The sequence below is a fragment of the Zootoca vivipara genome, chromosome 4 (genome assembly GCF_965207765.1).
Source record: "Zootoca vivipara chromosome 4, rZooViv2.hap1.1, whole genome shotgun sequence".
Classification (NCBI taxonomy): domain Eukaryota; kingdom Metazoa; phylum Chordata; class Lepidosauria; order Squamata; family Lacertidae; genus Zootoca; species Zootoca vivipara.
Window position 1 is genome coordinate 99,445,617 of NC_142587.1, and position 26,031 is coordinate 99,471,647.

General features: G+C 49.9%; 1 protein-coding gene across 3 annotated transcripts in view; it reads left to right on the forward strand.

Moving 5' to 3' along the window:
• Positions 1 to 26,031, forward strand: part of INPPL1 (inositol polyphosphate phosphatase like 1) — an 84,287-nt gene that overhangs the window by 54,395 nt on the left and 3,861 nt on the right. For all 3 annotated transcript variants that reach the window (XM_060273963.2, XM_060273962.2, XM_088668484.1), the window contains 16 exons: positions 716 to 912; positions 3,229 to 3,346; positions 5,701 to 5,797; positions 6,807 to 6,945; positions 9,548 to 9,647; positions 10,539 to 10,627; positions 11,019 to 11,100; positions 11,305 to 11,394; positions 11,951 to 12,064; positions 12,790 to 12,878; positions 14,051 to 14,138; positions 16,483 to 16,638; positions 17,989 to 18,076; positions 19,144 to 19,302; positions 20,535 to 21,285; positions 22,344 to 22,477. In XM_060273963.2, the coding sequence (XP_060129946.1) occupies positions 716 to 912; positions 3,229 to 3,346; positions 5,701 to 5,797; positions 6,807 to 6,945; positions 9,548 to 9,647; positions 10,539 to 10,627; positions 11,019 to 11,100; positions 11,305 to 11,394; positions 11,951 to 12,064; positions 12,790 to 12,878; positions 14,051 to 14,138; positions 16,483 to 16,638; positions 17,989 to 18,076; positions 19,144 to 19,302; positions 20,535 to 21,285; positions 22,344 to 22,477 (2,491 nt within the window). The remainder of the gene's footprint in view (positions 1 to 715; positions 913 to 3,228; positions 3,347 to 5,700; positions 5,798 to 6,806; positions 6,946 to 9,547; positions 9,648 to 10,538; positions 10,628 to 11,018; positions 11,101 to 11,304; positions 11,395 to 11,950; positions 12,065 to 12,789; positions 12,879 to 14,050; positions 14,139 to 16,482; positions 16,639 to 17,988; positions 18,077 to 19,143; positions 19,303 to 20,534; positions 21,286 to 22,343; positions 22,478 to 26,031) is intronic.

The following is a 26,031-nucleotide window of genomic DNA, read 5'->3' on the forward strand; positions in this document are numbered from 1 at the left end:
ATTTAAGCAGAACATTCGCCTTATAAGGTCCCAGGCTGGGCGGTAGAGCAAGGGTAGGGAAAAACTGGTGCAGGTGGGTGGTCCCAGCAGACTCCCCCCAACTCCCCCCCCCACTGCAATGACTGCCAATGGTTAAATTTATTTAAGGAATAAGCGTATAATAGATTAGAATCAGTGGAAGTGAGGGAGATACGAAAAGGTTGTAGATAATACAATGGTGTGAAATAAGTATTGTTAGAAGATAATGATAATTTAATTAAGAAGTAAGATATAGATAGAGTGTAAAAGAATTAATTAATTTAATTAAGAAGTAAGATATAGATAGAGTGTAAAAGATAAGATGTAAAAGATAGAGAAATAAGGTAATATCAAAGTAATAATTAGAGTTTATATAAGATTTAGAGTTTACTAAGGATGATATGTAAAGAATCGCAGAAGGAGGTGGAATGAGGAAGTCAATTGATTAGAAATAAGGGTTAAGTTAGAATTTTTGCTTTTGTATTTCTGGTATTTATTTATTTTTGTATTTTTTGTGTTTTGTATTTTCTTTTTGTGTTTTGTATTTTTGTATGTTTTTGTTGTTTGTAAAAATCTTTAATAAATACATTTTTTATATATAAAAAAATGACTAGCCAATGGTTGGACGCCTCTGGCAGAGCCCACTGGGGTGGAGAGGCCTGCTTCTGATTGGCTGGCTCCCTCTTCTCCTCTGCAGGCAGCGTGCCGCCTCCCAAGAACATCACCTCCTGGTTTGCCTCGAAGGGTCTGGGCAAGACGCTGGACGAGATGACCGTCACCATCCCCCACGACATCTACGTCTTCGGCACCCAGGAGAACTCCATGGGGGACAAGGAGTGGGTGGACTTTGTGCGCGGAGTCCTCAAGGAGTTCACGGAAATAGAGTACCGGCCGGTGGGTGCCCAGGAGGAGGCAGAGGGGGGTGGGAGCGTGTTTTTCTCTCTCCCCAGCCAGGTCTTCCCATAAGAACGTAAGGTGAGCCTGCAGGATCAGACCGGTGGCCCGGCTAGTCTAGCACCCTCTTCTCGCAGCAGCCCTCTCCCCGCCTGTGGTTTCCGATTGCTGCCTTGTGATTGTGGAAACAAAATATAAAAAATTCCTTCCAGTAGCACCTTAAGAAAGGTAAAGGGACCCCTGACCATTAGGTCCAGTCGCTGATGACTTTGGGGCTGCAGCACTCGCTTTACTGGCCGAGGGAGCCAGCGTACAGCTTTCAGGTCATGTGGCCAGCATGACAAAGCCGCTTCTGGCGAACCAGAGCAGCACACAGAAGCGCCGTTTACCTTCCCGCCGGAGTGGTACCTATTTATCTACTTGCACTTTGATGTGCTTTCAAACTGCTAGGTTGGCAGGAGCTGGGACCGAGCAACAGGAGCTCACCCCGTCGTGGGGATTCGAACCGCTGACCTTCTGATCGGCAAGCCCTGGGCTCTGTGGTTTAACCCACAGCGCCACCCACGTCCCAACTTAGAGACCAACTAAGTTTGTTATTCGTATGAGCTTTCGTGTGCATGCACACTTCTTCAGATTCTTCAGATTGTGGAGGCAGAGCAGAGCCATTGTGGCTAGAAGCCACCAAGAGCCCTCTCCTCCTCCGTGAATTTGCCCGATCCTTTTATTTTATCTTTTATTAAATTTTACAATTTTGTCATCGTCACAGTCTTTATTTCAAAAACTAAATGCATTATAAACCCTCAACCGCCCACCCGATCCCCGGTGACTTCCCTCAACTTCCTTTTCTGGTTTTTGGGCATATTATCTCTCCCTGCTTACTGGTCCTTCTCCTATCCTTTTAACATCCTGTTTCTATTTCTACATTTGTTTTGCTAATTGCAAGTGTTTAATCAAACCCTGCAAGTGAGTCCATTTCTTTACATTGATTTTGTAAGTGGTTCCCAGTCCTTCTTAAAATCTCTGTTGTCTTTATGTTAGTTTTGCCATTTCAGTGTATTCTATCAGCTTTCCTTACCACTCTTCTTTTGTTGTTATTTCAGTAGAATCATAGAATCGTAGAGTTGGAAGAGACCACAAGGGCCATCCAGTCCAACCCCCTGCCAAGCAGGAAACACCATCAAAACATTCTTGACAGATGGCTGTCAAGCCTCTGCTTAAAGACCTCCAAAGAAGGAGACTCCACCACACTCCTTGGCAGCAAATTCCACTGCCGAACAGCTCTTACTGTCAGGAAGTTCTTCCTAATGTTTAGGTGGAATATTCTTTCTTGTAGTTTGAATCCATTGCTCCGTGTCCGCTTCTCTGGAGCAGCAGAAAACAATCTTTCTCCCTCCTCCATATGACATCCTTTCATATATTTGAACATGGCTATCATATCACCCCTTAACCTTCTCTTCTCCAGGCTAAACATACCCAGCTCCCTAAGCCGTTCCTCATAAGGCATCGTTTCCAGGCCTTTGACCATTTTGGTTGCCCTCTTCTGGACACGTTCCAGCTTGTCAGTATCCTTCTTGAACTGTGGTGCCCAGAACTGGACACATTAGGACTGGACACATTAGGACATTAGAACTGGACTGCATTAGGTAGTGGAAGTTTTCGAGTCGTCTTCAAGGGCAGCCCCACGGAGAGCACATTGCAGCCATCGAATCTGGAAGTTACTGAAGTGTGGAGTTCAAATAATCTCCGTCCAAAAGCAGCCATAGCTGGCGATCGCGCCGTATCTGGGAAAAGGCCCTCCTTGCCACCGAGACCGCCTGAGCCTCCAGTGGCAGGATCGAATCCAAGAGGGAGATGGAATTCTCGCCCTGCCCGCCAGTCCTTGCCTTCCCCCACAAGGGGGGGGGAAGCATGAAGGGATCTGAGTGCTTGGCTCTCGGACATACTCCAGAACCAGAACCATACTCCAGAACAACCTTTCTCCCTCCTCTATATGACATCCTTTTATATATTTGAACATATATAAAAGTACTTTTCCATGTTTGGGCTAGTAATATCCTAGCCGCAGTTGTAGCATACATGAACAGTTTTTTTCTTATTTTTCGGCAAATCTTGACCTGAAATGCCTAACCATTCTGCACCCTCTGACCCAGAGAAGGGGAGAGGACCAAAATATTGCCTTTGCCGTGTTGCAGAAAGGAGCAAAGCAGGGGAGCCATAGCTCAAGGTGACAAGCGCATCCATGTTCTGTTCAGGTTCCCTTAAATCTCCAGTGTCCTCGGATGAAAAAACATAATCTCCTTGCTTGCCTCTTTCCAGATCGCCATGCAGTCCCTGTGGAACATTAAAATAGCCGTCCTGGTGAAACCAGAACATGAGAACCGGATCAGCCATGTCAGCACCTCCAGCGTGAAAACCGGGATCGCCAACACTCTGGGTAAGAGGAGAACTGTCCGGAGGCAGGCTCGGCTGCTCCAGATCCCCCCAGCAAGAGTCTTGGGTAGGAATAAGCCAAGTCGTTTTAGCGGTTTCCGTGTTGAGTCCATTTTAGAGTTATGCAAGTGTGCAACATAGGAAGTTGCCCCATGTGCTGTCAGAGTTGCCCACTATCCCTGGTTGCCATTGGATCTTGGGCATCTCTGCAAGGGAGCCTTTTCTGTTCCCGGATGCTATGACGATTGAACTGGAGACCTTCTGCTTGCAGAAGCTTTTTACCACCGAACCAAAGAAGCCTCTCTCCTCTTGCCCATTCCCACAAAGCTCTGCGCTCATGTTGGCAGCCTTTGCCAAACAGCTGCGGCTCAAACCCATTTGGGAAGATTTATTGCCTGGAGAGGAATTTGAGCAGGTGGGAGGAGCAGAAGCTGGTGAATTGCTGAGTACCTTGGTTCTCAAATGCCTTGATACTCAAAACAACTTGGAACCCAAACACTGCAAACCCGGAAGTAAGTGTTCCGGTTTGCGGACTTTTTCCGGAAGCTGAACGTGCTCCGTTTTGAGCGTTACGCTTCCAATTTGAGTGCCACACTTCCGTTTTGAGTGTTACGCTGAGGTCTGTCTGTTTTTGCTATTTATTTTACGTTTTTGTGACTCTTTTTGTTTTGTGACTGTGACTGTGTGGAACCCAGTTCAGCTACTGATTGCTTGATTGTTTGATGGATTGTGTGGCTGCAGTACGTTGATTATTGCTTTCTTTTTATGGATCAATGGTCTCGTTAGATAGTAAAATTCATGCTAAATTGCTGTTTTAGTTTGGTTCTTAAAAGTCTGGAACAGATTAATCCGTTTTGCATTACTTTCTATGGGAAAGCATGCCCTGGTTTTGGAACGCTTTGCTTTTGGAATGGGCTTCCAAAACGGATTAAATAACCAAGGTACCACTGTAATGTGAACTGCAGTCTAGGGCAGCTGTCTACCCTCCCTGCCCGCAGACTGTCTCACCAGAGTGGTGCATGCTCTGGTTATCTCCCGCTTGGACTACTGCAATGCGCTCTACGTGGGGCTACCTTTGAAGGTGACCCAGAAACTACAACTAACCCAGAATGCGGCAGCTAGACTGGTGACTGGGAGTGGCTGCCGAGACCACATACAGTGGAACCTCGGTTTATGAACACCTCGGTTTATGAATTTTCGGTTTATGAACCCCACGGACCCATCTGGAACAGATTAATTCATTTTCCATTACTTTCAATGGGAAAGTTTGCTTCAGTTTATGAACGCTTCAGTTTATGAACAGACTTCCGGAACCAATTACACCCATGCTTCAGTTTATGAACGCTTCAGTTTAAGTACTCCGCGGACCCGTCTGGAACGGATTAATCCACTTTCCATTACTTTCAATGGGAAAGTTTGCTTCAGTTTATGAACGCTTACTCCGCGGACCGTCTGGAACGGATCAATTCATTTTCCATTACTTTCAAGGGGAAAGTTCGCTTCAGTTTATGAACGCTTCAGTTTATGAACAGACTTCCGGAACCAATTGTGTTCATAAACCGAGGTACCACTGTAACACCGGTCCTGAAAGACCTACATTGGCTCCCAGTACGTTTCTGAGCACAATTCAAAGTGTTGGTGCTGACCTTGAAAGCCCTAAACGGCCCTGGTCCAGTATACCTGAAGGAGCGTCTCCACCCCAATCATTCTGCCTTGACACTGAGGTCCAGCACCGAGGGCCTTCTGGCGGTTCCCTCGCTACGAGAAGCCAAGTTACAGGGAACCAGGCAGAGGGCCTTCTCGGTGGTGGCACCCACCCTGTGGAATGCCCTCCCACCAGAGGTCTAATCCAGAATGGGGCAGGCAGACTGGTGACTGGGAGTGGCCACCAGGACCATATAAGACTTGTCCAAAAAGATCTACATCTGTTGGAAGCTGCCCAAAGTGGCTGGGGCAAGCTGGTCAGATGGGCAAGGTACAAATAATAAAACTACTATTATTATAAAAGTCAACACAAGAAGAGTCCTGACTGCTGCATGAGGGCAAAGTCCAGCCTCCTGTTCTCACAGTTGCCAAGCAGATGCCCTAAAGCGATGCCCACAAACAGGACCTGAGCACAAGAACCGCCCTCTCCCCACCTGGGATTCCCCTTGACAGGTATTCAGGTATGACTGTGGAGGCAGAATATAGACAATGGCAGCTTTATCCTCCATTAATCTGTCTAATCGTCTTTTAAAGTCACCTGCATTTGTGGAAACGGGAAAGTTGCAATGAAGCAGCACTGGAGGAATTTGTGCAATTCCCCTCTCCTGCCTAAATGCCCGCCACCCACATTACCTCAATTATTTTGCTTCCTAGGCAATAAGGGGGCTGTCGGTGTCTCCTTCATGTTCAACGGCACGTCGTTTGGGTTTGTGAACTGCCACCTCACCTCCGGCAACGAGAAGACAGCCAGGTGAGTCCTTTCCTCGCCACACCAAGGAGACTGGAGGGCTCTTGAGCATTTTGGAATGGGGTTGGGGACTGCTGGGCTGGAGGCGCCTCGGTCCACTATACCTGAAGGAGCATCTCCACCCCCATCGTCCAGCCTGGAAACTGAGGTCCAGCTCCGAGGACCTTCTGGCGGTTCCCTCCCTGCGAGAAGTGAGGTTACAGGGAACCAGGCAGAGGGCCTTCTCGGTGGTGGCACCCACCCTGTGGAATGCCCTCCCACCAGATGTCAAGGAAATAAACAACTACCTGACTTTTGGAAGGCAACTGAAGGCAGCCCTGTTTAAGGAAGTTTTTAATATGTGATGCTTTATTCAATTTTTAATACAGTGGTGCCTCGACTTACAAATTTAATCCGTTCCGAAGGCACCTCCGTAGGTCGAAAAATTTGCGCCATTGGAAACGCGATTTCCTATAGGAATGCTTTGGAAATGGAAAAATTCGTAAGTCGAAGCAACCCCATCTAAAAATTCGTAAGTCGAAAAAACCCTATCTAAAACTGCCGCGGTTTCCGTTCGGATGTCGAGAAATTCGTAAGCGTGCGCCATTTGCCCCAATTGTAAGTCGAAAAATTCGGTTGTCGAGTCGTTCGTAAGTTGCGGTACCACTGTATTCTGTTGGGAGCCGTCCATAGTAGCTGGGAAACCCAGCCAGATGGGCGGGGTATAAATAATAAATTATTATTATTATTATTATTATTATTATTATTATTATTATTATTTATACCCCCCCCCCCCAATCTGGCTGGATTTCCCCAGCCACTCTGGGCGGCTTCCAACCAAACATTAAGATACAATAATCTATTAAACATTAAAAGCTTCCCTAAATATTATTGACATGTTTTCCTATGGAGTGATTCATAAATGAAAGGGAATAAGTAAACTTCGCTCAGAAACCCTGCGCAGAACCGGCTTCTTCTTTTTCCCCGCTCCCACTCACCTCGTTCCTCTTTTTCTCCCCTCTCCACCCCCCAGGAGGAACCAGAATTACCTGGACATCCTTCGTCTCCTCTCCCTGGGCGACAAGCAGCTCAGCTCCTTTGACATCTCCCTCCGCTTCACTCACCTCTTCTGGTTTGGGGACCTCAATTACCGCCTGGACATGGACATTCAGGTGAGGAAGTGGGGGTTGGGCTTGTGCGGGGCCATGATCCTGTCCAGCCAGATAACCACCACGGCAAACCTGCAAGCAGGATCTGAGCAGAAAAGGATCTCTCTCCTGATTGCTGTTTCCAGAAACTGATATTTAGAAGCACCATGTGATCGATAAGAATAAGAGAACATTATTATAATTATATTATTATTCTATATGCAGTGGTACCTCGACTTACAAATGACTCGACTTACGAATGTTTCGAGTTACGAACAGAGTTCCGTCCGCCATTTTGGATGCGGTTTAGATAGGATTTTTTTGACTTACGAATTTTTAGATAGGATTTTTTTGACTTACGAATTTTTTTTAAAAAAATTCCCCATTGGCTTCGACTTACGAATTTTTCGACTTACGAAGGTCCATTCGGAACGGATTAAATTCGTAAGTCAAGGTACCACTGTATATTATTATACTTATATATGTTGTTTTATATACAGTGTGTGTGTGTGTGTGTGTGTGTGTGTGTGTGTAAAGGTAAAGGGGCCCCTGACCATCAGGTCCAGTCATGTCCGACTCTGGGGTTGCGGCGCTCATCTCGCTCTATAGGCCAAGGGAGCCTGTGTTTATCCGCAGACAGCTTCCGGGTCATGTGGCCAGCATGACAAAGCTGCTTCTGGCGAACCAGAGCAGCACACGGAAACGCTGTTTACCTTCCCGCCAGAGCGGTCCCTATTTATCTACTTGCACTTTGATGTGCTTTCGAACTGCTAGGTGGGCAGGAGCTGGGACCGAGCAACGGGAGCTAACCCCATGGCGGGGATTCGAACCGCCGACCTTCTGATCAGCAAGCCCTAGACTCTGTGGTTTAACCCTAAAATATTATCCTATATAATAAAGTGCAGGTGTCTCTGCGTCCAGATTCCCTGTGTCCCTGTGTCTGCGCTACTGCGCATGTGCCCCACGGACACAGGGATTGGATGCAGAGACTGCACGCACGCACGCACACGCTCTCCCCACCTACCGTTTCCCTGTGGCCGCCAACCGCTGCTCCCAGCCGAACTGAGCGTTGGCGGCGGTGGGGGAGCGCGTGTGTGTGCGTCCAGCAAGGACAGGTCCTGGGGTTCGGAGAAGCGCTGCGCAAGCGCTTCTCCGAACTCCGGGATGTCTCCTTCCTATTGGCGGCTGGGGGAGAGGAAGGAAGGAGGAGAAAGGGCTGCTTTCTCCTCCTTCGTTCCTGTCCCCCTGCCGCCGACAACAAGGACAGGTCCTGGGGTTTGGAGAAGTGCTGCGCAAGCACTTCTCCAAACCCCGGGATGTTCTAGTGCCCGTTTATTCAACGGGCTGAATTACACGTGTGTTTGTGTGTGTGTGTGTGTGTGTGTGTGTGTGTGTGTGTGTATATATATATATATATATATATATATATATATATATATATATGGTATTATGTTGGAGGGGATGCTAGGAAACAGGGAATTATGTTCACATGTGTAAATATGTACAATTTTTCTGGCAAAGGGTGTTTAAGGAGATAGCAGAAATCTCTGGGTTAAAGCTGACCAAAGTCCAGAAGTAGCATTATTATCTATTTACAATGGGGTGGAAGGTTTCGCAGGCTACGAAGGACTCGCTCACAAATTTATTGACAGCTGCCCGAGTTATTATAGCTAGGAAGTGGAAGGGGCAAGGTGACTATAAAATGGAAGAATGGTATAGAGAGGTGTGGGATATAAATATTAATGATATATTAACATGTGCCATTAAAGTAAGATGGGGAATATGCAGGAGAAATGATTTTGAGGAGATATGGAAGGTGTTTGTAGAATCTGTACTGTTAAAATGGAAAGGGATCAAACCATTGCAAGAGGTGTTAACATTTAGGGAGGTTGGATAGTTACAATGGAATGGTCTCAGGGGTGGGGTGCATATTTTTATTCTTATTTATTTCTGATTATTACTTTGCTAATAATAATAATAATAATAATAATAATAATAATAATAGAAGCACGGCTGCCTCCAGCTGCCAAGGCAGAGCCATCACTTCCTCTTGTTGGAAGGTTTTTCAGTAGTTTTAACTATGTGCTGCATTAAGAAGTATGTATATATTAAAATCTGCCCTGAACTTCTTGGAGGGAGCAGGACTAATCCCTGGGACTTGTAGAGGAACAGAGAAAGACGGCAGTGCGCTTGGACATGCCAGAGGGCATTTCCACAGGCACCACTAGGCTCTGCTCCTCTGAAGCCCAAATGAGATGCTTTTGAGGGGTGGCCTGGGTCTAGGTTGGCCTAGGCCCGGGGGGGCGGGGAATCTTCTGCCTGCCTCCGCTGCCAGAGGCAGTAAAGGCTTCTGAATGCCAGTGGCTAGGGATTTCAAATAAGGAGACAGTCTCAGGTCTCGTTTCCCGGTTTCCCATAATGGGCGTCTGGCTAGCCACCGAAAGGACAAGATGCTGGGATGTTGGGGGGGGGGAGTTTGGCTTCCCAGCTGTTGTTTAGCCGTGGTTCCTGCATTGCACGGGGTTGGACTAGAGGACCTTTGGGGGTCCCTCCCAATGCTACAGTTCTACGATTCTGCGAGGTTCCACACACTGATCTGTGGCATCTTTTCCCCCCCCTCCCTCAGGAGATCCTCAGCTACATCAATCGCAAGGAGTTTGAGCCGCTCCTCAGGGTGGACCAGCTCAACCTGGAGAAGGAGAAGCACAAGATCTTCCTGCGATTTAGTGAGCAACTGATCTCTCTCCCCTCAGCCCCCGTCCTGCGCACCCTCTCCTCTCTTTCTCCAACTATAGAAGCTGTGTGTTGCAGCCGCTGTTCTCCAACTCAGCTTTGGGTGATGAGCTAAGGGTCCCAGATTGTTTGAAATAACCCCCCTTTAAAGGAAGGTTGGGTGGCTCACTTGCTGGCTAGCATCCGTAATAGTAGAAGGCACAGCCTGTGGAACTCCTTGCCACAGGGTGGGTGGAGAGGGAGCCGAAGCATGGTGTCACCTCTTGAGATAAAAGGGCTATGTTATTAACAGTGAATAACACTCATTATCTAAATAGCTTTTCTAACATTTTCGATATACATTATCTCAGTAACTTTTGCAGCTGCCCTGCCAAGTAAGCCGGCCACATTCTCCTCCTGCCAGCGGAAGTGAAGGGCGAGGAGGTTCAGGCTTGAGCTGAGCTTTGAACCTGCAACTTCATGCCTCGCCATTACTAATTTAGAAAATTCTAATTGCAGCGTCGGGTGGAAGTTTAGAATCATGTAACAACCATAATGCAATGTAGTCACTCACAGGAAAATAAATGCAACAGAAAACAGCAGCAGCAGAATCTCTGCATTCATATGTCACAATAAACTATGGACAATTGTGACTTGAAAAAAAACTGGCCTTTCGCTTTCTCCTCTTCTGCTTTGGCATCAAGGAGAATGGAAGGTTTTGCTTTCTAATAAACGTAGCTTAGTATCATGTCTGAACACGATGTGGTGAATGCCAGCCTTGGTTTGTTGAAGCAAGCCAGCTTCACAAACCACGGTATGGAGCCGGTTTGTCGTGGTTGAGGCTAGCCACGGTTTGCTGGGCTTCTGCAACAGCCGGTCTCTGGTTTGTCTCCCGCTTTCCCCAGGCGAGGAGGAGATCACCTTCCCCCCCACGTACCGCTACGAGAGGGGCTCCCGGGACACCTACGTCTGGCATAAACAGAAGCCCACTGGGGTAGGTGCTGCCGGCCCGAGAGTGGAAGGGCAAAGTTGGGGTTGGTCGCAAATGGGAAAGGGGGGGTGGGCAGAAATGCTCGGTTACTGTGTTGGGGGGAGGCAGAGTTCAGCTTGCAGCCTGTCCCTGGGAACCTAGGAAGCTGCCTCATACTGAGCCAGACCCTTGGCCCACCCAGCTCCATATTGCCAGCACTGACTGGCAGCAGCGGCTCTCTGGGGTTTTTCCTCTGGTATCTCTCCCAGCCCTACTCTGGGAATGAACCCCGGGATGTTCTGCTTAAGTGCAGATTGTTTAGTCAGAGAAGCGCCGAAAGCAAAGAACGGATGGTGGGGCTTTCTGCGTTTGAGATTTTCCTTAAAAAAACAACAACCCCAATCCTTGTTCCCAGGTGCGGACAAACGTTCCCTCCTGGTGCGACCGCATCCTCTGGAAGTCCTATCCAGAAACCCACATCAACAGCAACTCTTATGGTGAGTTCTGGGCAGTCGGAGGCTGCCATGCTTCTGAAAACCAACTGCTGGAAACCACAGGAGGGGAGAGATGCTCCGGGGCTCGGATCCTGGTTCCCCATTGGGGGCATCTGGTCGGCCCCTGTGAGAACAGGACGCTGGACAAGATGGGCCATTGGCCTGATCTGGCAGAGTTCTCCTGAAGCTCTTATCCTTCTTTGTCAGGATGCACGGACGACATTGTGAGCAGCGACCATTCCCCTGTCTTTGCGGCGTTTGAAGTTGGGGTCACGTCCCAGTTTGTTTCCAAGAAAGGTACTGGGGAATGGCGAGTGCGTGCGCTTGAACGGAGAGGGGTTGAGACGGCACAGGTATAGAGCTGTAGAATTGCAGAGTTGGAAGAAACCACCAAGGGTCTGCTAGTTTTCCCAACCACTCTTGGCGGCTCCCAACAGAACACCAATAACAAAAATAAAAAAGCGACCACATCAAACATTAAAATCTTCCCTAAACAGGGCTGCCTTCAGATGTCTTCTAAAAGTCAGATAGTTGTTTATCTCCTTGACATCTCATGGGAGGGCGCCACCACCAAGAAGGCCCTCTGCCTGGTTCCCTGTAACCTCACTTCTCGCAGGGAGGGAACTGCCAGAAGGCCCTCGGAGCTGGACCTCCGTATCCGGGCTGAAGGATGGGGGTGGAGATGCTCCTTGAGGTATACTGAAGAGGTCCCAGGCAGGTGGCCCTCGGACCTCTTGTATCAAGTCCCCATTTCCCACTGGTCCTTGGTGGTTTGGCCTCCCGAGGAAGGGGACCTGTCCAGGGTCTCCCCCTCATATGCATCCCACCCTCCCCCTCTCCCCCCACCCTCCAGGTCTCTCTAAATCTTCAGACCAGGCCTACATTGAGTTCGAGAGCGTCGAGGCGATTGTGAAGACGGCCAGCAGGACCAAATTCTTCATAGAGTTCTACTCTGCCTGCCTAGAAGGTCTGTGTGGGCAGGTGGGTGGGTGTGTTTGGGGTGTGTTTGTGGAAATAGCCACCCTGGCTGGGGCTGACCCTTAACTAATAGTACCACTGTATTCTGCTCTGGTCAGACCTCACCTGGAGTACTGTGTCCAGTTCTAGCTGGGGCTGACCCTTAAGTAATAGTACCACACTGTATTCTGCTCTAGTCAGACCTCACCTGGAGTACTGTGTCCAGTTCTGGGCACCACAGTTCAGGAAGGATACAGACAAGCTAGAACGTGTCCAGAGGAGGGCAACCAAAATGGTCAAAGGCCTGGAAACAATGCCTTATGAGGAACAGCTTAGGGAGCTGGGTATGTTTAGCCTGGAGAAGAGAAGGTTAAGGGGTGATATGATAGCCATGTTCAAATATATTAAAGGATGTCATATGGAGGAGGGAGAAATATTCTTTTCTGCTGCTCCAGAGAAGCGGACACAGAGCAATGGATTCAAACTTCAAGAAAGAAGATTCCACCTAAACATTAGGAAGAACTTCCTGACAGTAAGAGCTGTTCGGCAGTGGAATTTGCTGCCAAGGAGTGTGGTGGAGTCTCCTTCTTTGGAGGTCTTTAAGCGGAGGCTTGACAGGCATATGTCAGGAATGCCTTGATGGCGTTTCCTGCTTGGCAGGGGGTTGGACTGGATGGCCCTTGTGGTCTCTTCCAACTCTACGATTCTATGAACTTCCACCCCCCCCTCCCCCAGAATTCAAGAAGAGCTTTGAGAACGATTCGCAGAGCAGCGACAACATCAACTTCTTGAAAGTGCAGTGGTCGTCCCGGCAGTTGCCGACGGTGAGGCTGTTCTTCCTCCTCTTTCCCCCATGCCCTCCTGCCGGCGTCTGACAGTTTGAGGGTGCAGAAGGTCCCTGAGCTGCAAGAGGCAGAGAGGGGCCCCAGGGACCTATTGGAACGGTGGGCGGGGGGGGGGGAAGAGAGGAGCCTCTCCTGAGAGGTGCGCTCCATCTGGTCACCGGTATTGTGCCAGTACTGCGGGCGCCTACCTGAAGTTCGTTGGAGGCGCATTCCAAGGGGCAGGTGCCACCACGCTAAAGGCCCTGCTGTTAGTGGAGTTAAGACACCCCTGTGGAGCGAACGGAGCCACTATGAGTGTCTCCCCAAGATTCAAAGGGGCACACAAAGTAAACTTGCTCCAAACAGTCGGTGTGCTGTTCCAGCATATCTTTCCTCTCTCTCTCTGTTGCATCGCATAGGTTTGCGTTCATCAAAGCGAGGTTTAATGTTTCCCCCTCAAATGTTTTGAGTCACAGATTTTCCAAAGGCCATGTCTCTGCTTTTTGTGGTTGCGACAACAGATCGAGAGAATCTCTCCAACATATAATGTTCAACTGCCCCTTGTACAGTGTGGCCCGGGCAGATATACTGAACTCAATAATTCAGGAAATTGCTGATAAACCAATAGAGTCTCACCTTGCACTCGTTTTGCAAGATAATGACTCAAACAGAACTCTGCAGGTGGCAAGGTTCCTAACCTCAGTTCTCTCCTACAAGAGACGAACCGGAATGCTGCATGACTATTGAAACCTTTTAATATATTATTTTATCCTATTATTTCTCGGTAATTTTTATACATGTATCAAAAATAAGACACCATCTTATATTTATTTTTCCTCAAAAAAAACACAGGGTGGCTTATTTTCAGGGTATGGCTTATTTTCGGAGTATGGCATATTTTTGGGGTATGGCTTATTTTCGTAGAAACACGGTATATGCATTCGCCTGCGCTCACCCTAAATGTTTGGGGTGTAATTTGTATAGAGATATCGTGTTTGTGTTTTTGAAATGCAGTTTTTGTCTTTTGTGTTTGATGTATTTCGCTTGTGTGGGCTTTTAGCCGCAATAAAGAATCTATCTATCTATCTATCTGTCTATCTATCTGTCTATCAGTCGGTGTGCTGACGCTCCCGTTGGCCTCGAGTCATCTCTTTTCGTTCTTCCGCCTGCAGCTCAAACCCATCCTCTCCGACATTGAATACCTCCAAGACCAGCACATCCTCTTGACGGTCAAATCTCTGGATGGCTACGAGTCCTATGGTAAGGAGCTGGGAAGTTCCTGGAGGTGGGGGGAACCAGGTGCGTGTCAGAGCCAGGCACGCTGGACCTAGAACCGGAGGTTCTTCTGTGCATGGCAGTCTTGACAGGAAGGCTGGACTTCAGAGTGTAGCTCTGCAGGACCGCAGTCGCTGTCTTGCTATCCGCTTGCAGATAGAATCACTTCTCCGGTTTCAAGACTCATAGAATCATAATCATAATAATTTATAATATTAATTTATTATTTATACCCCACCCATCTGGCTGGGTTTCCCCAGGCACTCTGGTTGGCTCCCATCATCATCAAGCGATAAAATGTCAGTCATTAAAAGCTTCCCTAAAGAGGGCTGCCTTCAGATGTCTTCTAAAAGTCAGATAGTTGTTTCTTTCCTTGACATCTGATGGGAGGGCGTTCCACAGGGCGGGCACCACCACCGAGAAGGCCCTCTGCCTGGTTCCCTCTAACCTCACTTCTCGCAGGGAGGGAACCGCCAGAAGGCCCTCAGAGCTGGACCTCAGTGTCCAGGCTGAACGATGGAGGTGGAGACGCTCCTTCAGGTATACTGGACTGAGGCCATTTAGGGCTTTCAAGGTCAGCACCAACACTTTGAATTGTGCTCGGAAACCTACTGGGAGCCAATGAAGGTCTTTCATGGAATTGCAGAGCTGGAAAGAGCCCAAGGGGTCCTCTAGTCAAGTAGAGTTTCAGTGTCAGGGATGTTTTAGCTGGGATTCTTGCATTACAGGGGGTTGGACTAGATGGCCCTTGGGGGACCCTTCCAGCTCCTCACCTATGATTCTAAACCCCTGCAATGCAAGAATCACAGCCAAAGAGTCCCCAGCAGATGGTCATCCGACCTTCTTTGAAATCGTCCAAGGAAGGAGAGTCCACCAACTCTGAGGGAGTCTGTTCCCTTGTCAAACAACTCTTAGTGTCAAAAGAGTTTTCCTGGTCTTTAGTCGGAATCTCCTTTCCTGTAACTTGAAGCCATGTCTTCGAGTCCTGCCCTCCAGAGCAGGAGAAAACAATAGGAGTATAGCATCTAGATCTAGGGAAGTAATAGTACCTCTGTATTCTGCTCTGGTCAGACCTCACCTGGAGTCCCGTGTCCAGTTCTGGGCACCACAGTTCAAGAAGGAGACTGACAAGCTGGAACGTATCCAGAAGAGGGCAACCAAAATGGTCAAAGGCCTGGAAACGATGCCTTATGAGGAACGGCTTAGGGAGCTGGGTATGTTTAGCCTGGAGAAGAGAAGGTTAAGGGGTGATATGATAGCCATGTTCAAATATACAAAAGGATGTCATATAGAGGAGGGAGAAAGGTTGTTTTCTGCTGCTCCAGAGAAGCGGACATGGAGCAATGGATTCAAACTTCAAGAAAGAAGATTCCACCTAAACATTAGGAAGAACTTCCTGACAGTAAGAGCTGTTCGGCAGTGGAATTTGCTACCAAGGAGTGTGGTGGAGTCTCCTTCTTTGGAGGTCTTTAAGCAGAGGCTTGACAGCCATCTGTCAGGAATGCTTTGATGGTGTTTCCTGCTTGGCAGGGGGTTGGACTGGATGGCCCTTGTGGTCTCTTCCAACTCTGATTCTATGATTCTAAGCCTGTTCCCTCTGCCCTTGAGATATTTGAAGATGGCTCTCACATCTCCTCTCAGTCTCCTGTTCTTCAGGCTATACATCCCCAACTCCCACAACCCTCATTGATTGATTGATTTCTGTACCACTGAATGTATTTAAAATATCTCTGAGCGGTGTACAAAAACCGAAGCGACAACAGACCACTCGAGCAAAACATTACGCAAACACACAGCTGCATTTAAAAACGTGGCGTTCGTGCAAAGTTGCTAAGATAATATATAAATCAACGTCAGTTCGGTTTTCTTACGACGCAAAGGGATTCTCACGCAGGATCCGAACAAATTCTCAGCTCACCTGCAAAAGCCCAACCTTCATTGGGCTGATTGACTAAGAGGCCTTAAATCAGGGGACAGCCCTAGTGACACAGCCCTAGCAACAGAGGGCGCCGAAGCGAGAGTTTAAACCAGGCACCAAACTCAGCCCTCCAGTTGTTTTGGAACTACAATTCCCATCATCCCTGACCACTGGGCCTGTTAGCTAGGGATGATGGGAGTTGTAGTCCCAAAACAGCTGGAGTTTGGGGATGCCTGGTTTAAACTTCACAACAACCCTGAGCGGCAGGCCAGGCGGATGGCCGTTGCAGTCCGAGGCAGCCGGAGGGCACCAGGTGGGGGGGGGGGGCAATGCTGCTTCCGCCACGGCAATTGGGCTGGGCTTCTCTCGCCCCTCGCCCTGACCCACCCTGACTCTCCTTCCCCACCACAGGCGAGTGTGTCATTGCCCTTAAGTCCATGATCGGCAGTACTGCCCAGCAGTTCCTCACCTACCTGTCCCACCGTGGCGAGGAGACGGGCAACATCCGTGGCTCCATGAAGGTGCGGGTCCCAGCGGAGCGGATGGGGACCCGCGAGAGGCTCTACGGTGAGGAGGAGGAGGAGAGGGAGGGGGTGGGGTGTCAGCTCTCCACAGTGTGCCCGGCTAAGGTGGGTTTTTATTTTCTGGGTTTTTCTATGCTGCAAAGCACCTTGGGACCTTCTGCTGAAGACGATGCTGATCATAACAGCAATTTATTCTTATTCATTCCATCTAAATCAGGCTGGCAAAATAAAATAAGAGGGTACGCTGAACTGGCCAGACTATCAGCAAGGCTACGAGACATTAACTGATGAAAAATTTATCAGAGTGGGACGTATACAGAGTCTATAATAGAACATTGTCAAAATATTAATCTGTTGGCAGGTTTTGATTGAACTTCAGTGTGCAAATAGGATATTATAAAATAAATTTCATAGCAAGTTAAATAACATGGAGAAAAGGTAGTTAAGAGCGCGTATTTAAGGAATTTAATTCGGGAACACAACAGGGAGATTGGAGGTCATGTTCAATTTAATTACAAATTGATGTACAAAGCAAGTATCAGTTAAGGAAAGAATGGTTGTTTATTTTTGTTCTTCTATTTTGTTTTCAACATCCATTGAACCTTTCTGTTATAAAGCTTTTAACCAATACAGAAAAATAAGAAGACGATGCTGATAATAACAGTAATTTATTATTATTTATTGCCTCTGTATCCCCTAAGGAGTGCCTGTGGGTTCACCCCCTTCCTCATTTAATCCCCTGCGACAACCCGGGGGGGGGGGTAGGCCAGGCTGAGAGGCAGAGACTGGCGCCCGAGGTCACCCACTGAGCCCTCTCCCAGGTCCCAGTCCAGAACTCTAACCACTACGCAACACTACTGGTGATGAGGGTGAAACGCGGTAGATGATGACGAATGTAATGTTGTTCTGCTGGGTGGGTCAACCTCTAAAGCAGAGGGGAGGGGGGGATCTCCAAGCGGCAGGCCAATCTTGGCCCCACTAGCAAGGATGCCCCCCACCCCCGGGAAACGAGAGGGCTTTAAAAGAAGATGGGAAAAATTCAAGGAAGGAGAGAGCTATTAGCCAAGATGCCTCTGCAGCGATGCTTTTGAATAGCAGTTTCTAGAAAACTCGGCAGAGGAGAGTTGCTCTTGGGTTCGAATCCTGCTTGCAGGTTTCCAACCGTCCTCTGGTTTGCCGCTGTGAGAACAGGATGCTGAACTGAGCTGGGCCACTGGCCTGGTCCAGCAGGCTCTTTTGAACGTTCTTCAATTTCATCTGCCCTGTGCAAATCCCAGTTTCATTCCGATTTGGAGCAATGTAGTTTGTGCAAGCGGCCTTGATCTACTTGTGCAAGGCGGGGAGGTCCAGCCCAGGGTGGGATCCGCACTCAGAGCCTGTTCCCCTTCCACAGAATGGATCAGCATCGATAAGGACGAGACGGGAGCCGCCAAAGGGAAACTTCAGCCAGTAGCAACACGGACCAACGTCGACTACACCAAGTAAGACTCTGGGAGCAGGGCCGCCTTGAAGCAATCTGGAGGAACGGCAATGACTAGGCAGGATCAAAGCGAAACCTCTCTCCTTTCTAACAGCAAAACCTGATGGCCTGCCTCCATTTCTTCCTAGTTTCCTTGATTTGCACCCACATTTATTTGTTTATTGCATTTACATTTCACCTTTTCCTGCCCCCTCCTTCTCTAAACCCCACAACAATCCTGCGAGGCAGGCTAGGCTGAGAGGCAGTAACTGGCCCAGTGAGCTCCATGGCCAGGTGGGGGATTTGAACCCGGGATTCTCAGGTCCTAGTCCGACACTCTAACCCCTGCGCCACACTGCCACATTTTTAAGAGGCTTGGATGCCCAGCTTTCAAAGGGTGTCGTTGCATGCAATTGCCATTTTAAGTAAACCACTTGGAGATATTTTCTGATAGGTATCCAGTCTTGCTGAACAAAATAAAATAAAATAAAAGCCGGTGTTGACCAGCTTTTTGCTGTTTCGCTCAGGCCCTGCGTGTGGGCCTCCCACGGGGGCCCCTGCTTGGCCCCCGTGGCCCTTTAGTCTGATCTAGCAGCTAGAAATTCTCACGTTCTTCACGTTCCTCGGGAGTGTGGTAAGGAAAGAGATTCAGGCAGCCTCCTGCAGCCTCCTGGGCCTAAAGGCCTCGTTGTTGCACCGGTGTGGTGTAGTGGTTAAGAGCGGTGGACTCGTAATCTGGGGAACCGGGTTCGCGTCTCCACTCCTCCACATGCAGCTGCTGGGTGACTTTGGGCTAGTCACACTTCTCTGAAGTCTCTCAGCCTCACGCACCTCACAGAGTGTTTGTTGTGGGGGAAGGAAGGGAAAGGAGAATGTTAGCTGCTTTGAGACTCCTTAGGGTAGTGATAAAGCGGGATATCAAATCCAAATTCTTCTTCTTCTTCTTCTTCTTCTTCTTCTTCTTCTTCTTCTTCTTCTTCTTCTTCTTCTTCTTCTTCTCCTCCTCCTCCTCCTCCTCCTCCTCCTCCTCCTCCTCCTCCTCCTCCTCCTCCTCCTCCTCCTCCTCCTCAAAACTTTCCCATCTGCTAGATCTGTGGGGCGCAAACATTCCCCTGGGGATGCCCCGGCGATGGCCGCCTGCTCTGTTGGGAAGGTCTTAGATGATCTGGAGAAGCCCGGCACCCAGACAGCTAGCCGACCGCCGGCTCCCCATCGTGGCACCTCCAGAGACGAGGCGTCTCAGGGCAGGTGAGTGACCAGCAAATGGAACGTAGAATCATAGCAAATGTTGGGTCTTCAGGAAAGGGGTGAACCCACCCCGGCAAGGGAAGCGAATTAAGTCACCGGCAGTGTGCCAAATTCGCACCTGGTCCTCAGCAGCTAATGTGGCTACCTGCCCATTATTATCACGGTTGGGGACGTGAGTGGCGCTGTGGTCTAAACCTCTGAGCCGCTTGGGCTTGCTGATCAGAAGGTCGGTGGTTTGAATCCCCGCAACGGAGTGAGCTCCCGTTGCTCTGTCCCAGCTCCTGCCAACATAGCAGTTTGAAAGCACACCAGTGCAAGTAGATAAATAGGTACCGCTGCGGCGGGAAGGTAAACGGCGTTTCCGTGCGCTGCTCTGGTTTCCATCACTGTGTTCTGTTGCGCCAGAAGCTGTTTAGTCATGCTGGCCGTATGACCTGGAAAGCTGTATGTGGACAAATGCCGGCTGCTTCGCCCTGAAGCGAGATGAACGCTGTGGGAATGTTGTGGGTAACAGGAGAGGATATATTGATTAATTGTTATTGTTAACTTCTATTATTCCTGGTCAGACCCATTTGATTCCCTCCTTAAAAGAATAAAGACACAACAGTCTTGTTCATAAGTAACAACAAGAAGTTTACTCATGATCAGGCCACAGTGTGATCCCTGAAGGCAGACTTTAGGCTTAAAGTTACAAACATGTACAAACAGGTTTACCCCATATGGGAGATAACGCAGGGGCTGCTAGCTGAGAGTGCAGTCCAGGTGAAGCAGGAAGCAGGCAGGACAAAAAAGAAGGGAGGGGGCTACGTGACTTGGCCTTTTACCAGGTCTAGAAAGGTCACGCCCACCTACTGGTCACATGCAAAGGAAGGATGCTCTAGCCAGGTGTAACAGGAAGTTCAAACTGGCTGGACCAACATCCCCTGCATGTCCACTCTAGGCATACAGGGAATGTTGTACTTGACTGCTCCAGTGGATTATATCCCACAAACGTCGCACCCCATAGTCGCCTTTGACTGGACTTAACCGTCCAGGGGTCCTTTACCTTTTACCTTTTATTGTCACGGTGCAAAGTGATTGCTATGGTCCAAGGAGACTCCTGCATTGCAGGGGGTTGGACGAAACAAACCGTAGGATCCCTCCCACTCTGCAGTTCTACGTTTTATGTGATACAACCAAAATTATTGGATGAAAAAGCTGGTTCCTAAGTGTCCCTCCTGTTTTCTGCCCAGGCCCAGGCCGGATGCCCCCACGGACCCCGATGGGCCCCCCTTGAAGAACAGCTTCAACAACCCGGCCTACTACGTCCTGGAGGGGGTCCCGCACCAGCTGCTGGTCTCGGAGCTGCCCCCGGTGACGGCGGCCAAGCCCCCCGCCCCCAGGAACAAAGTCCAGATCACGTTGCCCATCCAGGCTGAGCACCGGCGGCCGCAGCAACCCCCCTGCCGGGCGGAAGAGAGCTCAGAGGAGGAGGAGCAAGGGGTCCTCAACCTGCCACCCCCCGACTTCCCACCACCCCCCTTGCCCAAGTTGGTGGAGTTCGACGCCTCCGGGGACCCCTTCTACACACCTGCGGGGACCCGGGTGGAAGAGCATGGGGCAAGCAAGGCCCGAGCGACCGTGGCCTTCAGCGAGCCCCTGGAGGCCAAGCCCCCCAAGGTGCACCCCAGGCCGGCTCCGTCCCTGGGGCCAGGGTTCCTGGTGGAGCCCCCCAATGCCCCCCAGGGGCCGGGGGGTCCCCTGGACGACCGCTCCTGCTCCGTCCTCCAGATGGCCAAGACCCTCAGCGAGGTGGACTATGCCGGTGGCAGCAACGGTGGCGCGCTGGGGAGGGAGCAGTCAGGGCGGCCCCCAGCGCACCCCCTGACCAAAGTGAGGCTGGATCTGCCCCACCACCGGTGCATGCTCCCCGACTACAGCCGCCCCATCGCCTTCCCGCCACGGTCCATTCGCGAGAGCATCGAGGAAGACCTGGCAGAAGAGGTACGCTCTGGGGGCGGGGAGGAGGGAAAGAAGGAGGGAGGCCCCCCTGCCAAATGGGGGTGTGTGCACTGTGCCCATTGGGGAATCAGCCCCCGTCTTCCCCAAAAAATCAAAATGAGTGGGAGAGGGGTGGAGTCCTTGGGAAATAGCGGTGCAACTTGCAGAATCCACTTTCTTCTTTAGAAACGGGGAGGGGAGGGCAAGCAGAAGTTCGACATGGGTCAGGAGAGGCAACTCTGGGGAGATCTGGGGGGTGGGGGTGGGGGTGTCAGCCTCTCTGGCCAGCAAGGCCCAAATTGCCCCAGATGTTCTCCACCTCTGGACCCAAAGCAAAGTGGGGAAATCTCCAGGGTTGACAGGGTTTGAAGATCTCATGAAGATCAGTATTTGCCCGCACTGCATTTCTGCCCTGCCTTTCCACAAAGGCGCTTGCGATGCCGTAAAACCTCGTGCGCATCTCTCCTCCTCCTCCTCTTCTTCCTCTTCTCTTTTCCTCCCTTTTCTTTAAAAGCATTTCGATGCCACTTAATATATCAGAAATCTCCAAGGGGCGGTGTGCTGTCTAAAAACAAACCAAAGAACGTAATTAAAACTTGAAAACAAGAACACGCCCTGAAACCAAGTGTAGGCACCTGCCTGTCTCGAGAGACAAAGGAGTGCGCCTCCGGGGGTGAACTCAAACCACTGGAGAATCACAGCGCCTGCTGTGGCCGCAGAGACCGGAAACCTATAACTGCTGCCTCCTGTGTTGTTTTTGCTGCATTAGCAGGACCGGAGTGACCTCCCCAGGGTGTAAGTCTGGGCAGTGGGTCTGGAGGTGCTGGGCTGCCCAGACAACAAGACCTCCCTCTCAGCCTCCAATCACCTGCAGCCCTTGAGAAATTTGAAGATGGCTATCCTGTCTCCTCTTGTCTAAGCTAAACATACCCAGCTCCTTCAACCGTTCCTCACAGGGCTTGGCTTGCAGGCCCTCAATCCTCTAGGTCGCCCTCCTCTGCCCAACTTCCAGCTCGTCAATTTCCTTTGTCTGATGTGTCTGCCCCTCTGCCGCCCCTCAGACCCTTAGCCAGGACGGCCGCAGCAGCTCCAGGCAGAGCGAGTCCAGTGTGGGCGAGTGGCTGAGAGCGATCGGCATGGAGAAATACGAGGAAGGCTTGATCCACAACGGCTGGGACGACCTTGAGTTCCTCAGGTGAGTCTCCTCCAGGGAGCCAAAAGGATGAAGGACATGCCTCTCACCTCTTTACAGCCAGCCCAGGACTCCGTTGCTAAATCCTGGAAGGTGTCCATTCTCAAGAATTTCGAGCCATTGGCCTGATCCAGCAGCCTCGTCTTGTGTTTTTGTGTTCAAGGGTTTGGCAAACTGCCTTCGTTGAAGAGATCTCACATGAACTACATTTCTCCAGCTAGAAGTATCAATTCAAAGTGTTGGTGCTGACCTTGAAAGCCCTAAATGGCCTTGGCCCTGTATACCTCGAGGAGTGTCTCCAGCCCCATTGTCCAGCCCAGACACTGAGGTCCAGTTCCGAGGGCCTTCTGGCAGTTCCCTCCCTGCGAGAAGTGAGGATACAGGGCCTTCCCGGTAGTGGCACCCACCCTGTGGAACGCCCTCCCATCAGATGACAAGGAGATAGATAACTACCTGACTTTTAGAAGACATCTCATGGCAGCCCCGTTATCGGGAAGCTTTTCATGTGTATACCCTGTTGGAAGCTGCCCAGAGTGACTGGGACAACCCAGTCAGACGGGCAGGATGCAAAAATTGATTGATTGTTATTATTAGTATCCAAATGGCAGAGCTTGAATGACCGTTTTTTTTTTTTTGCCAAGCAGCATGATTTTATTCCTTACACAAATATTGAGGCATGTGGTCACTCAGCATCGTGGTTATAGTCTGAGCCGAGGGCCTGGGCAAGCCTTTGAGGGTGGATCGGGCCTTGGGAACGGACTGTAGGATTGGACTAAGGGCTTAAAGGCATCACTCCTCTGGGCAGAGATAGTACCTTGGTAGAAAGGGTAGTAACATTTGGTCAGGAGCGGAGAGAAATGAGGCCTGCGAGCTTGAAGTTGGCATCGAATGTGAGAAAACCCCTGGAGGGATATCAGAAGAGGAGGGGTCCCAGCCATGGGGGTGGGAGGGGGATTTCAGCAGGAGTGGCTGTGCTTTCTCAGCCTCTCACTTTAGGTGCTGCAGAGCGTTATTTTAGCCACCGGGGGGCACTCGTTCCCCACTCTGCACAGCATTCGTTCCCTACAGGTGAGCTTGGAGGAAATTCCTCCCAGCCCAAACTTGGACCATCTTTCTCAGTGGTTCTGAAACTGTTCCAGGCCCACTCCCCTCCATCGGTTCCATATTCTCATCCCCAGCTCCCCCTCCCCTACCGTACAAAAGGCATTATCCAGAACAGCAGTTGGCGCAGCCCACTAAAGGAAGATACCTGTAGTTGTTGTCATTTAGTCGTGTCCGACTCTTCGTGACCCCATGGACCAGAGCACGCCAGGCACTCCTGTCTTGCACTGTCTCCTGCAGTTTGGTCAGACTCATGTTGGTAGCTTCAAGAACACTGTCCAACCATCTCATCCTCTATCGTCCCCTTCTCCTTGTGCCCTCCATCTTTCCCAACATCAAGGTCTTTTCCAGGGAGTCTTCTCTTCTCATGAGGTGGCCAAAGTATTGGAGCCTCAGCTTCAGGATCTGTCCTTCCAGGGAGCACTCAGGGCTGATTTCCTTAAGAATGGAGAGGTTTGATCTTCTTGCAGTCCATGGGACTCTCAAGAGTCTCCTCCAGCACCATAATTCAAAAGCATCCATTCTTCGGCGATCAGCCTTCTTTATGGTCCAGCTCTCACTTCCATACATCACTACTGGGAAAACCATAGCTTTAACTATACGGACCTTTGTCAGCAAGGTGATGTCTCTGCTTTTTAAGATGCTGCCTAGGTTTGTCATTGCTTTTCTCCCAAGATAGCAAGGCAATAAAATTCAAAGTAGTAGCAATCATAGAATTGTGGAGTTGTGGCTCACAGTACAGTGGTACCTCGGTTTATGAACACAATTGGTTCCGGAAGTCTGTTCATAAACTGAAGCGTTCATAAACTGAAGCGAACTTTCCCATTGAAAGTAATGGAAAGTGAATTCATCCGTTCCAGATGGGTCCGCGGCGTTCGTAAACCGAAAATTCGTAAACCGAGGTGTTCATAAACCAAGGTTCCACTGTACAGGAATCCTTTGCCCAACGTGGGGCTCGAACCCATGGCCCTGAGATTTAAGAGTCTCATGCTCTGTCAGCTGAGCTGTCCTCTGTTTTGGTTGCACATTTATTCCATATTCAGTTGAAACTATTCAGTTTAATGGATTCAGCGAACTTGACCCAGTGGCGCTAGTTTTTCAAAGTCTGATAGCCATTTGCACCTGCTGCTCCCTTGCCCCCCCCCCGGCATCCTCCCCCCAGGTAACCCCGTTGCCCACCCACTTGGGGGGAGCCGCTGATCTTGCTCAGTACTGACTACCAGACCCAGAGGCAGTCAGGGAACTCTCCAGGGTTTCATGCAGAATGCCTTTCCCAGGAGTTGAACCTGGAGCCATCAGCGTGCCGCTCATGTGCAGGCAGGAGCGCATGCCTGCAGCTGCATGGCGTGAAATGGCCCTCCTGGAGAGATGCAGCCTCCACTATTAAAATGCATTAGTTGCTTTTCCTTGCAGCAGGCAACTCACAGCAACTTTGCGAAACAAAAAAAGAAGCAAACCAACCAACCCGTGCATGCATTAAAGCCAAGAGAAAAATCAATAAATTAAAAGCCTACCCTGCTGCTTTAAAAGGTCATAGATCGCTAGCAGCCAAAGGCCTGATTGAAGAGGAAGAAGAATAAGAATAATGTATTACTTATACCCCGCCCATTTGGCTGCCCCCCCAGCCACTCTGGCCAGCTCCCAACAGCACATTAAAAACACGATAAAACATCAAACGTTAAAAACGTCCCCAAAGAGGGCTGCCTTCAGATGTCTTCTAAAAGTCAGATAGTTGTTTATTTCCTTGACATCTGATGGGAGGGTGTTCCACAGGGCGGGCGCCACTACCAAGAAGGCCCTCTGCCTGGTTCCCTGTAACCTCACTTCTCGCAGGGAGGGAACCGCCAGAAGGCCCTTGGAGCTGGACATCAGTGTCCGGGCAGAACGATGGGGGTGGAGACGCTCCTTCGGGTATACTGGACTGAGGCTGTTGAGGGCTTTCAAGATCAACACCAACACTTTGAATTGAGCTTGGAAGGTCCTAGCAGCCACTCCCAGTCACCAGTCTAGCTGTTACATTCTGGATTAATTGTAGTTTCTGGGTCACCTTCAAAGGTAGCCCTACATACAGCGCATTGCAGTAGTCCAAGCGGGAGATAACCAGAGCATGCACCACTCTGGCGAGACAGCACACAGGCAGGTAGGGTAGATAGCTGCCCTCGACTGCAGTTCACATTACAGTGGTACCTTGATTCTCAAACTTATTCCGTTCCAGAAGTCCATTCCAAAAGCAAAGCGAGAGTCCGTGGTCAGGTAGACTCTCAGCCTGTGTACCAGATGGAGCTGGTAGACAGCCGCCCTGGACATAGAATGTTTTTGCCTGGCGCCTGAAGATATGTAATGATGGTGCCAGGCAAGCCTTCCTGGGGAAAGCATTCCGCAAACGGAGCCACCACTGGATAGGCCCCGTTTCTCATGTTACCACCTCTGTCTGTTCCTTCCGTGGAGAAGGACCT